The 15,762-nt window shown below is 43.1% G+C and overlaps 1 protein-coding gene across 1 annotated transcript in view; it reads left to right on the top strand.

Annotated features, from left to right (window-relative positions):
- The window catches only part of LOC145400822 (cytochrome P450 4c3-like), a 48,095-nt gene extending 34,176 nt beyond the window's left edge, over positions 1-13,919 (top strand). Inside the window, exons 5-12 of the mRNA XM_080273258.1 lie at positions 4,693-4,783; positions 6,007-6,192; positions 6,974-7,043; positions 9,219-9,421; positions 10,085-10,263; positions 11,467-11,635; positions 12,706-12,885; positions 13,745-13,919. Coding sequence (XP_080129384.1) covers positions 4,693-4,783; positions 6,007-6,192; positions 6,974-7,043; positions 9,219-9,421; positions 10,085-10,263; positions 11,467-11,635; positions 12,706-12,885; positions 13,745-13,908 — 1,242 coding nt within the window. The 3' untranslated portion in view covers positions 13,909-13,919. The remainder of the gene's footprint in view (positions 1-4,692; positions 4,784-6,006; positions 6,193-6,973; positions 7,044-9,218; positions 9,422-10,084; positions 10,264-11,466; positions 11,636-12,705; positions 12,886-13,744) is intronic.
- Positions 13,920-15,762: the final 1,843 nt, after the last annotated feature.

Here is a 15,762-nt window from a genome sequence, read left to right as displayed (position 1 = left end):
ACTTGATGCCAATTCCTGCTACCTTGAAGATCCCCCCAAATAGACTCTGCTGCCCCCTTCCTGAGTTGTTCATGATTGACGAGTTGGACACACGTTTGCGGATAGAAGGTAGTGTTCTTCATGGGTTAGTTATAGCCCTTAATAACTCCTGTACTAAAAAGTGCATCATTCCTACCAGAACCCCAGTCTATTCTGCGTGGTTGATGGCCAGATATAGTCATAGGCTGGAAGGGTACATTAACTTGTAACCAAGGAGACTCATTCCTGTCATAACTACAACAAGGCTTACTTAATTTCATGCAACGTAAGTAAGTATTCAGTTACAGGAGTGGCCCAGTTCCGTCAAGCTACTCTGCAACAAAACTGCCAGGTCAACATTGCCAGGGATTGACTACTTGATGGGGGTAACTGGCACCACTGGGATCTTGTGTCCATTCACCCTTTGTGGATTGGTTTAAGTGACTGCATAGGTTAATGCGTACGGGAGGTAACTCGTAATTTGGATGCAATGGCCGTGTATCCCTGAAGGGTTGTTGAATCATCCACCACAGGGTCTGAAGTCCAAGTTATGGGAATGAGTATTATTGCATCTGCCTTTACCTTTACCCCCAGAGGTGTTCCTGCGAGTGAGTGGGTGGACGCGTGTGTGGGGTTGGGAGGTGCCATTCTTCAGGTGTTGGCTGGCACATCGACCCTTTGTATTTTTTTACCATGCGCCTCATGTAGAGGTTGGTGCCACGTTCAGTATGGGGACGTATTTTCATTTTAATTTGGGATATCCTAAGACGGCATTATTCAGCTTAGGAGAGACTTTTCGAACTGGTGGAGTTTAAACCTCTTAAGCATAATGACGTCCATGTTGGTGTATTTGTGGTGTCCTGGGACAATTGTGTTCAGCTTAGGAGCAACTTTTCGTAGTAGGGGAGTGAGACTGCTATTGCGCTCGACATCTTGAAGGCTTTTGACCAAGTCTGGAATAAAATCCTTAATTTCCAAACTGCCCTCTTACGGTTTCTGTCATGTATGTCCCTTCGTCTCAAGCTTCATGTTGGTCGTTCTGTAGCTGTTGTTGTTGGTGGCCGCTGATCTAGAGCTATCAGTAGTGGTGTTCTTCAGGGTTCCGTTCTGTCACCAGCTTTTTTTTTTTTTTTTTTTTTTTTTTTTTTAATCCACCAACTTTTTTTTTTTTTATTCATCTTTAGTACAGCAGACCTTTTCCCACCCAACAGCTTCCTGGGAATAAGACAGCCTACACGTTTTCTCAGGCAGGAGCGGAGGTTCTGAAAGAAATGTCCTAGCAACCGGGAGCGTTTTAGAAAACCTCAGGGGTAACTATGGCATTAAGTCATTTTCCACTCAGGCTTCATCGTCTCCCAGTTTGGAGTGGGGTTGCAGTTTTGTTTTGCAAGTTTATTCCTTATATCCTGAGATGACTAGCTTTTTCAGTGTATGAGTTATAATGGGGAGTGAGAAAGCCATCGCAAGTCTTCAGTTTTTTATCGTCATGTATGGAACAACGTAGTGAGAAGTAAAAGTCCTTGTTGAATATTCTTGTGAGAATTTTGAATCTGTTGATATTAAAAAATGGCATAAAGAACATGGAGAATAATGAGGTTAAAATATGCTTGATAATTGATGCAGGACTCGAGTTGTTATAACTCAAGATAACTTTTCATTCATCACCCACGTGCGCATTCCGTACTCATGGTAAAATTTTGCTATGTATAACCTGTTTTCACAACTGTTGATTTTGATAGCATTTCTTTTTACTTTTTTCACAACTGTTGATTTTGATAGCATTTCTTTTTACTTTTATTTTTGTACCCTTGATACTGTGACATTACTCTGATATTGAATTCTTGTTACAAACATTACTCAGCTTGGAGAATGTCTTAGTGGAGAGGTTGAAGAAAGTTATGTCTAACCCCTCCAGGGGGAAAATCTCGCCTAAACTGAATGAAATCGCCTAGAGGTAAGAATATAGTACACGAACCATCACCCTTATGGCTCAGTAATGTGGCAACCTCAATGGCATATAGTTATTGAGCCTCACGTCAAATTTCTCCGATCCATTTTTTCCCCTCGATTCGAGTTTTGGGGATTACCTTTCCTGTACGGTTTTGTGGTGGAGGGAGAGTGGTGTTCCATGCATTTTCTGATTTTTCTGCTTACCGTGGAGATCTGGGGGCGTGTTTATAAAAGATCCTAACCAAATTCTTCAATTAATGGCTCCCCGAAACAATTCACTATTATCACCGATCGAATGGCGTTTTGTCTTTTCTCTTTAATATTCACTCTGATTTGTTTGTGAAGTGTTTGGTAGCTGTACGAGTGAAGACAGACGTATTTTCAAGCAATCTTATGTAGTACCGATCTCTAGTAACATTATAAATGCGGCCCCTGGGTGTTTGAGAGAATATCGGCATTGGTACTGAAGTGCTTGTCTGAGTTTACAAAGGCTTGGATACTGTTTATAATATTGTACTGCTGATTGCTTCCTCACCCTGACTCGTCCATGTGCACTTATGACTCATTGTGTATTTACTTGAGTCACATATATGCTCCTGACTCACTGGCATGCCTCTGAGTCACCTGTATGCATCCAACTCATCCTGTATTTACCTCACTCACATATACGCAGGTAACTCAACGTGTATTTATTTGACTCATGTGTCTGCATCCAACTTATCTTGCATTTATCTCACACACACATATATGCAGCTGACTTAACCGTGTGTGCAGCTGACTCACATATGCACTTGACTCATTCGTGTGCACCTGAGTCACCCATACGTGCCTGACTCATCCTGTATATAGCCAGCCTCCCATGTATGCACCTGACTTGCCTCTCTCATAAGGTCAGATTGTTGAGAGTGCTTTAGAACCATCTTTCTTTAATCCAGGCTGGGACTTAGCATGATTAAGTTGTACAGGACAGGTTGGTTCACCTGACTCAATAAATCCTCCATGACCTGACTCAATAAATCTTCCAGGACCTGACTGAATTATTCTTCCAGGACCTGACTGAATTATTCTTCCAGGACCTGACTGAATTATTCTTCCAGGACCTGACTGAATTATTCTTCTAGAACCTGACTAATAAATCTTCCAGGACCTGACTGAATTATTCTTCCAGGACCTGACTAACACATCTTCCCGGACCTGACTAATAAAATCTTCCAGCACCTGACTCAATAAATCTTCCAGGACCTGACCAATAAATCTTCCAGGACCTGACCAATAAATCTTCCAGCACCTGACTCAATAAATCTTCCAGTACCTGACTTACTCTTCCAGGATTCATAGCTTACTAAATTCATAGCTTCTGATAATTTTGTGTATAGTTTAGCTATGTCGTCTTTAGCTTGGAATTTGTGAAGAGAAATGGAGTGTATTAGCTGTATATTTTAGCTTGGAATTCAGCTGCCCTTTAGCTTCCAAGGCCCGTATCTCATCGGTTAAGGAAGCTCCCTGACACCATTCCTTAAGCGAGTTATTTTTATTTTATTATTTTTATGCAAGGAAGAAGGAACCTTACTGTCTTTTTCTGTTACGTAAATCCTTCCACTATCGCCATACTCTGCATAAATAACGAACAAAAGGACATTAACCACTCATATCCAAAAATAAATCGCTAAGGAAGAGGTGTTAGGGAGCTTCCATAACCGATGAGAATATAAGCCTACGACTACCCATATCAATTAGCAGTTTATGTTGCAGTGTAGATATTGTATATAACATCCTGACTGGCAATACAACAGTGTAAGTCATGAATACAGTGGTAGGTTAGTGCATAGGTTGTGTATAATAGTTATGAATAAATTTATGTGTAAAATTATTATATAGTATAGAGGTGTTATAATAGTGTATATGGTTGTATATTTACAGTATGAGTTATAGTAGCATATATGGTAACCTAGTATATTATACAGTTTAGTTATAGTAACATATAGCAGTAGTTATAATAGTTTATTATATATATGTGGCTGTAGAGTAATACAGATTATAAATTAAACAGTCAGTGTAGTTATACAGTAGTGTAGGTGTTGTAGGCTATATAACAAAAAGTGACCGTCTTAGACCTGCGGCGAAACTATTGCAGCCAATTTTTAAAGGTTTCTTTCTTTGAAACTCATAGAATATGTGAAATTGTTTGATTAAAATACCTCCTTGTGGCCAGAATTGAACATTTCCAATTAATCAGCTGATGCATCAGTTCACATGTCAGATTTACTGAACATTTTCAAGCTGAGCACCTTTTTATTTCATAAGAAAGTCGCTAAATGCCTCGTTATAGCCGTTAAAGAATATCGCCTAATAGTCAGCTGAAGCAACAGCTGACATGTTAAATCAACTGAAAATTTCAAGCTGAGAAACTTTGTATTTCATAAGAGAATCGCTCAGAGGTCTCCAATTAAGAGCAGGTATTCCAACTTTCCATGAAGGAGAGAGAGAGAGTAGATCTTAAGGTGTACCACTTAAAAGACTATATTTTTTTATAGCTGGCTTCGCTGCAGGTAATGATGATGAGTTAAAGTGCTAAAATTCTGATGGTTTGGTTGCAGGAGGTGGTAAATAAAACAATCAGTATTTATATAGCGCAGGTCGTAAATACAGCAGTTAGTGTAGTTATATCGTGTAGGTGTATTTAAATGTTGAGAGAATGTTTTGAGTTTGTGGCCGTTCTTGCAGGTAATCTTAAGCAGTCAGAAGCACCTGGACAAGAGCCGTGACTACAACTTCCTTCATCCTTGGCTGGGCACTGGACTCCTTACATCCACTGGTAGGTCGTTATTGTTAGTGTAGGTTTATATCCAAGGGGTGGTTGGGGTTAATTGCTCACCTAATGCCATTCAGGGTTGAGTGAGGCTGGTCACTCTCATCTTAAATGTCAGGACCAACTTGCCTAGCCCCAGGCTCCTACGCTTCGCATGGGGCAGCATAGGATTGGATGGTGGATGGATGGATAGTAGTAGTAGTATTGTTGCCACTTGTAGTACTATTTTTCTTGTTATTTATTACTGTTGTTACTCTTTTTTTCAAATGCTGTTATTATTATAATCATGTAAGGTGTTGAAACGGGTATATGTTGGTAAGTTAGAAAATGGGAGGAGGCCTAGTTGGTGAAGAAGTTGAAGAGATACGATAATTGAGAGAGGGGGAGAGAGAGAGAGCACTGCACAACATTTAGATCATTTCAGTCACTTATTGGGGGGGGGGGGAAACGTTTATCCTTGCAAATCATATGTTATTGAAAAAAACGTTCATCGTCATTTAATCCGGCAGGGAACAAGTGGAGGGCACGTTGGTTCATCACTGCAAAACATCAATATACATTATTCATCACTGCAAAACATCATTATATGTCATTCATCACTGCAAAACACTTACTATTTCAATCATTCAACACTGCAAAACACTTACCAATTCAACATCATTCATCACTGCAAAACACTTACCATTTCAATCATTCATCACTGCAAAACACTTACCAATTCAACATCATTCATCACTGCAAAACATTTACCAATTCAACATCATTCATGACTGCAAAACACTTACCATTTCAATCATTCAACACTGCAAAACACTTACCAATTCAACATCATTCATCACTGCAAAACACTTACCATTTCAATCATTCATCACCACAAAACATCACTATACATCATTCATCACAGCAAAACACTTACCATTTCAATCATTCATCACTGCAAAACACTTACCATTTCAATCATTCATCACCACAAAACATCACTATACATCATTCATCACTGCAAAACACTTACCAATTCAACATCATTCATCACTGCAAAACATCATTATACATCATTCATCACTGCAAAACACTTACCAATTCAACATCATTCATCACTGCAAAACACTTACCATTTCAATCATTCATCACCACAAAACATCACTATACATCATTCATCGCTGCAAAACACTTACCAATTCAATCACTCATCACTGCAAAAAAACATTCATCATCATTTAATCCGGCAGGCAATAAGTGGAGGTCACGCCGGAAGCTGCTGACCCCCGCCTTCCACTTCAAGATCCTGGAGGACTTTGTGGAGGTGTTCAACAGGCAGTCCGCTACCATGGTGGGGAAATTGGAGAAGCAGGCAGACGGCAGGCCCTTCGATATCTTCCCGTACATAACACTCTGTACCCTGGACGTTATTTGTGGTGAGAGAAAAAGAGAGAGAGGACTGTGAGGTAAAGGGATGGGTTTAGGAGTAAGGGTGAAGGGAGTGATTTGAGAGTGTGTGTGTTGGTACATATTCCTTTTCATCACACTCTTCACCCTAGATGTTATTTGTGGTGAGAGAGAGAGAGACTGAATTAGAGGGATGTGTTTAGGGTTTGGGATGAAGGGAGTGATTTGAGAGAGAGAGAGAGACCATGAATTAGATGGATGGATTTGGGAGTAAGGGTGAAGGGAGTGATTTGAGAGAGAGAGAGGACGATGAATTAGAGGGATGTGTTTAGGGTTTAGGATGGGGGGAGTGATTTGAGAGAGAGAGAGAGACTTTGTGTGTGAGAGAGAGAGGGGGGGGGGGCACTATGAGGGATGGGTTTAGGATTTAGGGTGAAGGGAGTGATTTGTGAGTGTGTGTGTGTGTGAGTGTGTGTGTGAGAGAGAGAGAGAGAGGGGGGGGGTATGAATTGAGTGATGAGTTTAGGATGCAGGGAGTGATTTGAGGGAGACAGGCAGAGACAGACAGACAGACAGCTTAAGGAACAACTCATCGAAGCAGGGCATAAAAAGCTGAATAAAATCACCCATAATTAGCCAGAATAGGTATGTGAGGGAGGGGGGAGGGCAGTCAAATGGTGGGTGACAGAGCGACTTGGAGGCGTTTTGTCTGCGGCCACCCTTTACGGAATTAGGGCGTCGGGCTATAGATAGATAGATGCTAATTAATATGCCATCATTAAGGGTCACTAATTGCTTTTCCCTCCACAGAGACGGCCATGGGGACGAATATCAAAGCTCAGGACAACAGCGAGTCGGAGTATGTGAAGGCGGTGTACAGGTGAGAGAGAGAGATGTGAAGGTGGTGTACAGGTGAGAGAGAGAGATGTGAAGGTGGTGTACAGGTGAGAGAGAGAGAGAGATGTGAAGGTGGTGTACAGGTGAGAGAGAGAGAGAGAGAGATGTGAAGGTGGTGTACAGGTGAGAGAGAGAGAGAGATGTGAAGGTGGTGTACAGGTGAGAGAGAGAGAGATGTGAAGGCGGTGTACAGGTGAGAGAGAGATGTGAAGGCGGTGTACAGGTGAGAGAGAGAGAGATGTGAAGGTGGTGTACAGGTGAGAGAGAGAGAGAGATGTGAAGGCGGTGTACAGGTGAGAGAGAGAGAGAGATGTGAAGGTGGTGTACAGGTGAGAGAGAGAGAGATGTGAAGGCGGTGTACAGGTGAGAGAGAGAGAGATGTGAAGGCTGTGTACAGGTGAGAGAGAGAGAGATGTGAAGGTGGTGTACAGGTGAGAGAGAGAGAGATGTGAAGGTGGTGTACAGGTGAGAGAGAGATGTGAAGGCGGTGTACAGGTGAGAGAGAGAGAGATGTGAAGGTGGTGTACAGGTGAGAGAGAGATGTGAAGGTGGTGTACAGGTGAGAGAGAGATGTGAAGGCTGTGTACAGGTGAGAAAGAGATGTGAAGGCTGTGTACAGGTGAGAGAGAGATGTGAAGGCTGTGTACAGGTGAGAGAGAGGTGAAGGCTGTGTACAGGTGAGAGAGAGAGAGAGATGTGAAGGCTGTGTACAGGTGAGAGAGAGATGTGAAGGTGGTGTACAGGTGAGAGAGAGAGAGAGAGAGATGTGAAGGCGGTGTACAGGAGAGAGAGAGAGAGATGTGAAGGTGGTGTACAGGTGAGAGAGAGATGTGAAGGCGGTGTACAGGTGAGAGAGAGAGAGAGAGAGAGAGAGAGCGATGTGAAAGCGGTGTACAGGTGAGAGAGAGAGAGAGAGATGTGTGACAGGTGAGAGAGAGATACAGGTGAGAGAGAGAGATGTGAAGGTGGTGTACAGGTGAGAGAGAGATGTGAAGGTGGTGTACAGGTGAGAGAGAGAGAGAGAGATGTGAAGGTGGTGTACAGGTGAGAGAGAGAGAGAGATGTGAAGGTGGTGTACAGGTGAGAGAGAGAGAGAGAGAGAGAGAGATGTGAAGGTGGTGTACAGGTGAGAGAGAGATGTGAAGGCGGTGTACAGGTGAGAGAGAGAGAGATGTGAAGGTGGTGTACAGGTGAGAGAGAGATGTGAAGGCGATGTACAGGTGAGAGAGAGAGATATGTGAAGGCGGTGTACAGGTGAGAGAGAGAGAGAGAGAGAGGTGTAGGCAGTGTACAGGTGAGAGAGATGTGAAGGCAGTGTACAGGTGAGAGAGAGAGATGTGAAGGCAGTGTACAGGTGAGAGAGAGAGATGTGAAGGCAGTGTACAGGTGAGAGAGAGAGATGTGAAGGCGGTGTACAGGTGAGAGAGAGAGATGTGAAGACGATGTACAGGGGGGAGAGAGAGAGAGAGAGATGTGAAGACGATGTACAGGGGGGGGAGAGAGAGAGATGTGAGGGCAGTGTACAGGTGAGAGAGAGAGAGAGACGTGAAGGCGGTGTACAGGTGAGAAAGAGAGAGAGAGATGTGAAGGCGGTATACAGGTGAGGGAGAGAGAGAGAGAGAGACTATCATAAAATTTTAAGTTACCGTTACTGTCATCAAAACACTGTCGAGGGAGGGAGAGAGAGAGAGAGACACTATCATTTAATATCAACCTACTTTCATAGTCATCATAACACCCTCGTAACTACTATTAGAAAAAGAGAGACACTGTCATTTAATATCAATCTACTTTCATAGTCATCATAACACCCTCGTAACTACTGTTATGACATTTAACCTAATCATCTCAGTCTTACCTCTCCTAACCTAACCAGAACTGCTCTCCATCCCACATATTAGGTGCACTAGTTCTCTCATCTAACCTAACCTAATCATCCTTGTACCTGTCCTAACCTAACCTAATCATCCCTCTCTTCCACCCATCCTAACCTGACCAGCATTGTCCTCCATCCCACAGATTCGGTGCACCAGTTCTCTCATCTAACCAAATGACACTAAACCTAATCTAACCATCCCCATCTTACCCATCCAGACCTAATCTAATCATCCCTGTTCTACCCATCCTAGCCTAACCAGGACTGTCCTCCATCTCACAGAATAGGTGCACTAGTCCAGCAGCGACAGGCGCGTCCATGGCTGCAACCCGACCTGCTGTACCGTCTGATTGGTCCCAAGAGGGAGTTTGACTCCTGCCTGGCCACACTCCATGGGTACTCCTATTCCACCATCCGTTCCCGGCGCAAGGAGTATGAGCAGAAGCGTGCCAACCCGTCAGACGCCAAGGAGGATGAAGTTATTGGTGAGTGAGAGAATGAAGTATGGCATTCAGTGTCATGTTCTAAGTAGCATAGGAATTTGTGTGACACTCTTTTCGTTAGTGAATTTTTAGGCATATAGCACCATTACACTCTCCTATGATATTTATATTGTGTTACTGTTAACATCTTTCGCATCAGGAACATGCTTGAAGATGTGGAAATGTAGTCAGTGTCTTGAATAAATCACAGAGAAAGAGCTGTTATGACATCTTGAGAGCCACTTAGCATACGACCCGCTTTCTGTGCTCGTTCACAGTGCTTATATATGCTCTTTGGCCTTTATATAATTATATAAATAGATAATTTCTGTTCCTGCTCAGCACCAACACTTCCACCTCAGACATGCCACCTGTCCTCATATATTCTGGAGTACCAGTTCTAGTTGCAACACAAAACTGATTTAGACAAGAACCCAGTGGACCATGTGCTAGCCCTTCCTCTGCAGATTACTGTTCTCCTTTTGGTAGTGCACAGGATGAGGGACGTTTATATAATAAGGCAGTGGATTCAACCAGTAATATCAGTGTCACTACGCGACGATGTCCCTTTCCATCACCCTTATACTATATGATATTTAATATGAGTGTTGAACGTAACTTTCACATTCTTCACATGTATATTTTAAAACTCCCTTTTCCCCACAGGCAAGAAGAAGCGTCTGGCATTCCTGGACCTGCTGCTGGAGTACTCAGAGGGCGGAACGGGTCTGAGTGACGAGGACATTAGGGAGGAGGTGGACACGTTCATGTTTGAGGGCCATGACACCACCGCAGCCGCCATCAACTGGTCAATGTACCTCCTTGGTTGTCATCCGGAAATACAGGTTGGTGAGGCAGCCATTCATCCTCATTAGATTAATTCATTTATCTATCAGGCTATCTGTTTAAGTTCATAATCATTATACTTACTTCCTAGTCTACTATATCGTTCTGCACAAAGTATACAATAGTTCTTCCTCCGTTGCTTGCCCTGATTTTCATTCTGTTGCAGCTTATTATACGTTAGTGGCAGAAAAGAGACGGTGCTTCTTCCCAACACCCTTTCCACTGTGCTTCGTGACTAGCATCATATTCAAGTGTTAATCTCTTGTTACAACTCAGCATTAAAGATGGAAAAACTATCATTTTCGGACGAGGTGAAGTAGAATTAACATACTGTTGCCCTGCCCCACCATCCTCACCTTCCTTACACATCCTGATCACATTGGTTTGCCTCCCATCCTTTTTTAACTCTGCGTTAATAGACTCAGAGAGCATTGCGAGCTTACTTTATTGTTGTTGTTGGGGATACTTTGAAATATACCATCATTGCACAACAACTATTAATCCTACAGCTGCCATTTTTCACAGGGTGTACGCTCATAATCCCTCCCACCCCCACCACAAATCCAGATCATTCCACCCACATCTTTGACCCCCCACAACCATTTCTTTGTCACCCACGCCCACTTCTTTATCTCCAACACTATCTTGCATGGAGGATACAGTATTTTGAAATAAATTAGTTCACTCAAGCCACTAATTCTACAGCACCCATTACCATAGGGTAGACCTTGCCACACCAGCCCCATTGCCCACCTAATATCCACCCCATCCTTCACACTCCTCTACTCACTACGCCCATTTATTTAACCCTCTCCTTCTATGTTGCATGATGCGATATATACAGGCATATCTATGTTAGTGATTCTTTTGTATATCAGTTCAATTCAAGTGCTTCATTATATCCCATAGGCAGTATCATACATATTTATATTTCCATTAATATTTCTGTTTACTGTCTCCATGTCTGTTCACCAAAAATGTCATATGTATTTCTTATTCTCTTCCATTCACATCTCTATTTCTGTTTCCGTTCACGTTTTTGCTTCTGTTTATATTTACGATTCTGTTTCTTTTTCCTCCAAGTTTCTGTTACTGTGTTTCATAATTATCTAACTCCATCCATGTTTCAAGTTCTGTATCTTTCGTAATTCTCTGCCTGTTTCTGTCCATGTTTCTTTTACTACATCCACTCACTCTTGCAGGCAAAGGTGCACGAAGAACTGGACTCCATCTTCGGCGACTCTGACCGTCCCGTGTCGATGTCTGACCTGCGTGAGATGAAGTACATCGAGAGCTGCATCAAGGAAGCTCTCAGGCTCTTCCCCTCAGTGCCATTCATTGCAAGAGAGCTCAGGGAAGAGGCCGTCATAGGTAAGGCATCTTTAGGTTATATAATTTGGTTTAGAGGTTAGAGAAGGTTAGGTTAGGTCAGGTTAGCTGGTCTGGTCTTAGGGTAGGGTAGGTTAGGTTAGTTTTTGTTACCTTAGATTGGTTCAGGTTAGGGTAGGTTAGCTTAAATTGGGTTGGGTTGGATTAGGTTAGGGTAGGGTAGGTTAGCTTAAATTGAGTTGGGTTAGGGTAGGGTAGGGTAGGGTATGTTAGCTTAAATTGAGTTGGGTTGGGTTAGGGTAGGGTAGGTTAGCTTAAATTGAGTTAGGATAGGGTAGGTTAGCTTAAATTGAGTTAGGATAGGGTAGGGTAGGTTAGCTTAAATTGAGTTAGGATAGGGTAGGGTAGGTTAGCTTAAATTGAGTTACGATAGGGTAGGGTAGGGTAGCTTATATTGGGTTGGGTTGTTAGGGTAGGGTAGGTTAGCTTAAATTGAGTTGGGTTGGGATAGGGTAGGGTAGGGTAACTTAAATTGGGTTAGGTTAAGTTAGGGGAGGGTAGGATAGCTTAAATTGGGTTGGGTTAGGTTAGGGTAGGGTAGGATAGCTTAAATTGGGTTGGGTTAAGTTAGGGGAGGGTAGGATAGCTTAAATTGAGTTGGGTTAGGTTAAGGTAGGGTAGGATAGCTTAAATTGTGCTGGGTTAGGTTAGGTTAGGGTAGGGTAGCTTAAATTGTGCTGGGTTAGGTTAGGGTAGGCTAGGGTAAGGTGTGGTAGCTTAAATTTGGATGGATTAGGTTAGGTATGGTAGTCACAGGTAGAGCAAAGTAAACAGATCGTAGATAAAGCCATCATGGATAAGATGGAAGGGTTCATGAAGGAGAGTGATGTGTTATGTGCTGATAATAAGAAAAAGTCCTCCTCTCCCCCTCTCACCATCTCCTCTTCCTCCACACTATCTCCCCATTTCACCATCTCTCCCTCCCCTCCTCTCACCATCTCTCCCTCTTCTCCTCCCACCATCCCCCCCTCCTCTCCTTTCACCATCCCCTTCTTGCCTCCTTTCACCATCTTCTCTCCTCCCCCTCTCTCCTCATCTCCTCATCCCAACAGAGAACTACCGCATCCCTGTGGGCACAACGGTGATGGTGGTCACGTACCGGCTGCACCGTGACCCCGAGCAGTTCCCCGACCCCGAGAAGTTTGACCCCGACCGCTTCCACCCTGATGCCGTGGCCAAGAGACACCCCTACGCCTACGTCCCCTTCAGTGCCGGACCCAGGAACTGTATTGGTGGGGACTCTAATTTATGTTTCTGCTTGTACATCTTCATTTCATTTACTTCTGTTCCCTCTTTTTTGCTGTCTCCTTTCCCTTTATTTCTGTGTCTTCCTCGTTATATCTTTGTTTCCTTTATTTCTTTTCCCTCCTCATTGCTGTCTTCTTCCCTTTTGCTTCTTTTTACTTCTTTTCCTTCATTTCTGTTCCCTCTTCTTTGCTGTCTCCCTACCCCTTCATTTGTTTCTTCATACGTTTCATTCTTCCTTCGTTTCTGTTCCCTCTTCTTTGCTGTCATCTCTTCCCTTATGTCCTTCTTCTTCTTCAGTCAAGAGGCATCCTTACATCCATATCCCCTTTAGTGCCAGCCTGAGGAGTTGTTAGTGGATTGTTTATTTTTCTCTCCTCCTCCTCCTCACAGCTCATTCTTGACAGAGGGAGGGTTTAATGTGCAGAATAATTCACTGAGGAGGAGGTGCCAAGAACCCTCAAATACCACCTAACATGCAGCCTATTAAGTGAGGATTTCCTGTATGTTTATTCTGACCCACTCCAACCCACCATAACCCCAGCCTCAACCCCAGCTCCATGCCAGATCAAACCCAACCTAATCCTACCCCAACCCCCAGTCAAATCCAACCCAACCCAACCAAACCAAACCTAACCCTGCCCTGCCCTACCCTACCCTATCCTATCCTATCCTACCCTACCCTACCCTACCCTACCCCAAAACCAAATCAATCCCAACCTAACCTAACCTAACAAAACTAACCCGAAGCAAACCAATCCACTAACAACCTCACCTCACCTAACCAAATCAGACCCAGTCCAATCCATCCCAACCTGATCAAACCTAATCTGCCCTTACACACAGGCCAGAAGTTCGCCCTGATGGAGGAGAAGATTCTGCTGGGCAACATCCTTCGCAAGTTCCGTGTGGAGTCCTGCACCCGACGTGAGGACCTCAAGATCCTGGGTGAGCTGATCCTGCGCCCTGAGGATGGCAACATGCTCAAGCTTTTCCCACGCCATGCATAGAGCACAGGAGAGCTTGCTGGATGGAGCTTTGTGGAGCTTCAGAAGAGGAAATAGGAGCAGTGGGAGGGAAAGTGGGACCAAAGGCAGTATTGGAAGATGGGAAGATACATGAAAGAGGTTTTAAGAGGTGTGGAAAAAAGAGAAGAGGTATTTTGTCAGGTGGAGAGATAGAAAAGGCATATTGAGAGATGGAGAGACAGAGTGTGAGATGGAGAGAGGCATGTTATGAGACTGAGAAACAAACATGAAACAGCTTTTAAGACACATGGAAAAGAGAGAGGAGATATTTTGTGAGGTGGAGAGATAGGAAAGCCATATTGTGAGATGATGATAAAGCATGAAGCAGCTTTTAAGAGATTTGGAAAAGAGGGAAGAGGTATTTTGTGAAGTGGAAAAATGGAAAAGGTATATTTTTTGAGATGATAAGTAGACATGAAACAGCTTTTAAGAAACGTGGAAAAAAAGGAACGCATTTTTTGAGGTGGAGACAGGAATGGCATAGTGTAAGATGATAAGAAGGCATAAAGCAGTTTTTAAAAGACTGAAAAAAAGGAACATGCATTTCGTGAGGTGGAGAGACGGGAACGAGTTTTTGAGAGATGTGGAAGGACTGAAAAAGGCCTGTCAGGTACAGTTTGATGAAAGACAGGAACACTTGAGAGTTGGGGAAGAAAGGAGAACACGAAATGGCCACAATGAGGAAAGAAGAGACCAGTAATAACAGCCATTGAGAGGCCTGCAGGCAAAGGAAAAAGTCACCCGGAGTTGTGGATGATGAATGAAACAGCGGAAGACAAGGAAGGACGAGAACCGTGGGACAGGAAACAGAACAGTTGAAACAGCAGTGGATGAAGGAGAGAAACGGGCCTCGTGAAACATGGAAGTTGTGAATAAGGAGCGTCTGTAATCATAGAAGGTTAGAGATGGATGGTTGTATGAGTATGGTAAAGTAGATATGTACCAGTATGATAGATAAGAAGATTAGCATGGTAGATACGGTGATTAGCATAGTAGTGTATCGTTGTGTAGTATTTGTTGCAAGCACTGTAGTTGCAAAAGGTGCCTTGCAGAGTGACACAGTAGTTTTGTTTGGTTTGTATTTGTGGACATTTGTTGTAGATTTATATTTTTTAATGTAATTGCACTTATACATTCTCTCTCTCTCGTATATCCTTCTGAACGTATGTGTTTCTAGGCTATATATATATCCATCGAAGTCTGTACGTCTTTCTATCTGTCTCAGTCTCTGTTTAAAACTATTAGTCTGTCTATCTATCTATCTAATAACTAGCCCACAGAATATCCTAGTCCACTGTCAGTAGCTTTAAACTGTACCCTAAAGACAGAAATTAAATTACTTATTCATCCTACCTCTAGACGATTTTATTCATCTTAAAACAAATCCAAAGGAGTGAAGGGGTTAAGGAAGGCTTTATCCAACCCCTCCAGTTCAAAAACCCTCTCCAGAGCTGAATAAAACCGTCTGGAGGTAGGAAGATTGATAAAACTATAGGGTAAGGGATGGAGAGGGGTTAGGTGTGGAGGAAAGGCATGGCAGGTTCGACTATTGGCAACTGTAGATGTATTTTTGTGTGTGAATAAAATGTGGGATGCATGTGTTGTTTTATTTTATGCTCTTTCTCTGTGTAGTTAAGGTTATTTGGTTATGGTGGTAGTAGTAGTGGTTGTGGTGATGGTAACTAGTAGGAGGAGTAATAGTAGCTGTGGTGGTGATGGTGGTAGTCGTAGTAGTAGTATTTTGGGGGAGGTGGAGCAGTAGTAATAGTAGTAGTGGTGGTGATGGTGGTAGTAGTAGTAGTAGTAATAGGGGGAGGAGAAGGAGTAGCAGCAGTA

The sequence above is a fragment of the Coenobita brevimanus genome, chromosome 53, assembly GCF_032717465.1.
Source record: "Coenobita brevimanus isolate Jiangsu-jjx chromosome 53, ASM3271746v2, whole genome shotgun sequence".
Taxonomy (NCBI): Eukaryota; Metazoa; Arthropoda; class Malacostraca; order Decapoda; family Coenobitidae; genus Coenobita; species Coenobita brevimanus.
The sequence above is the reverse complement of the archived record's forward strand: the minus strand, read 5'-3'. Positions and strand labels throughout refer to the sequence as shown.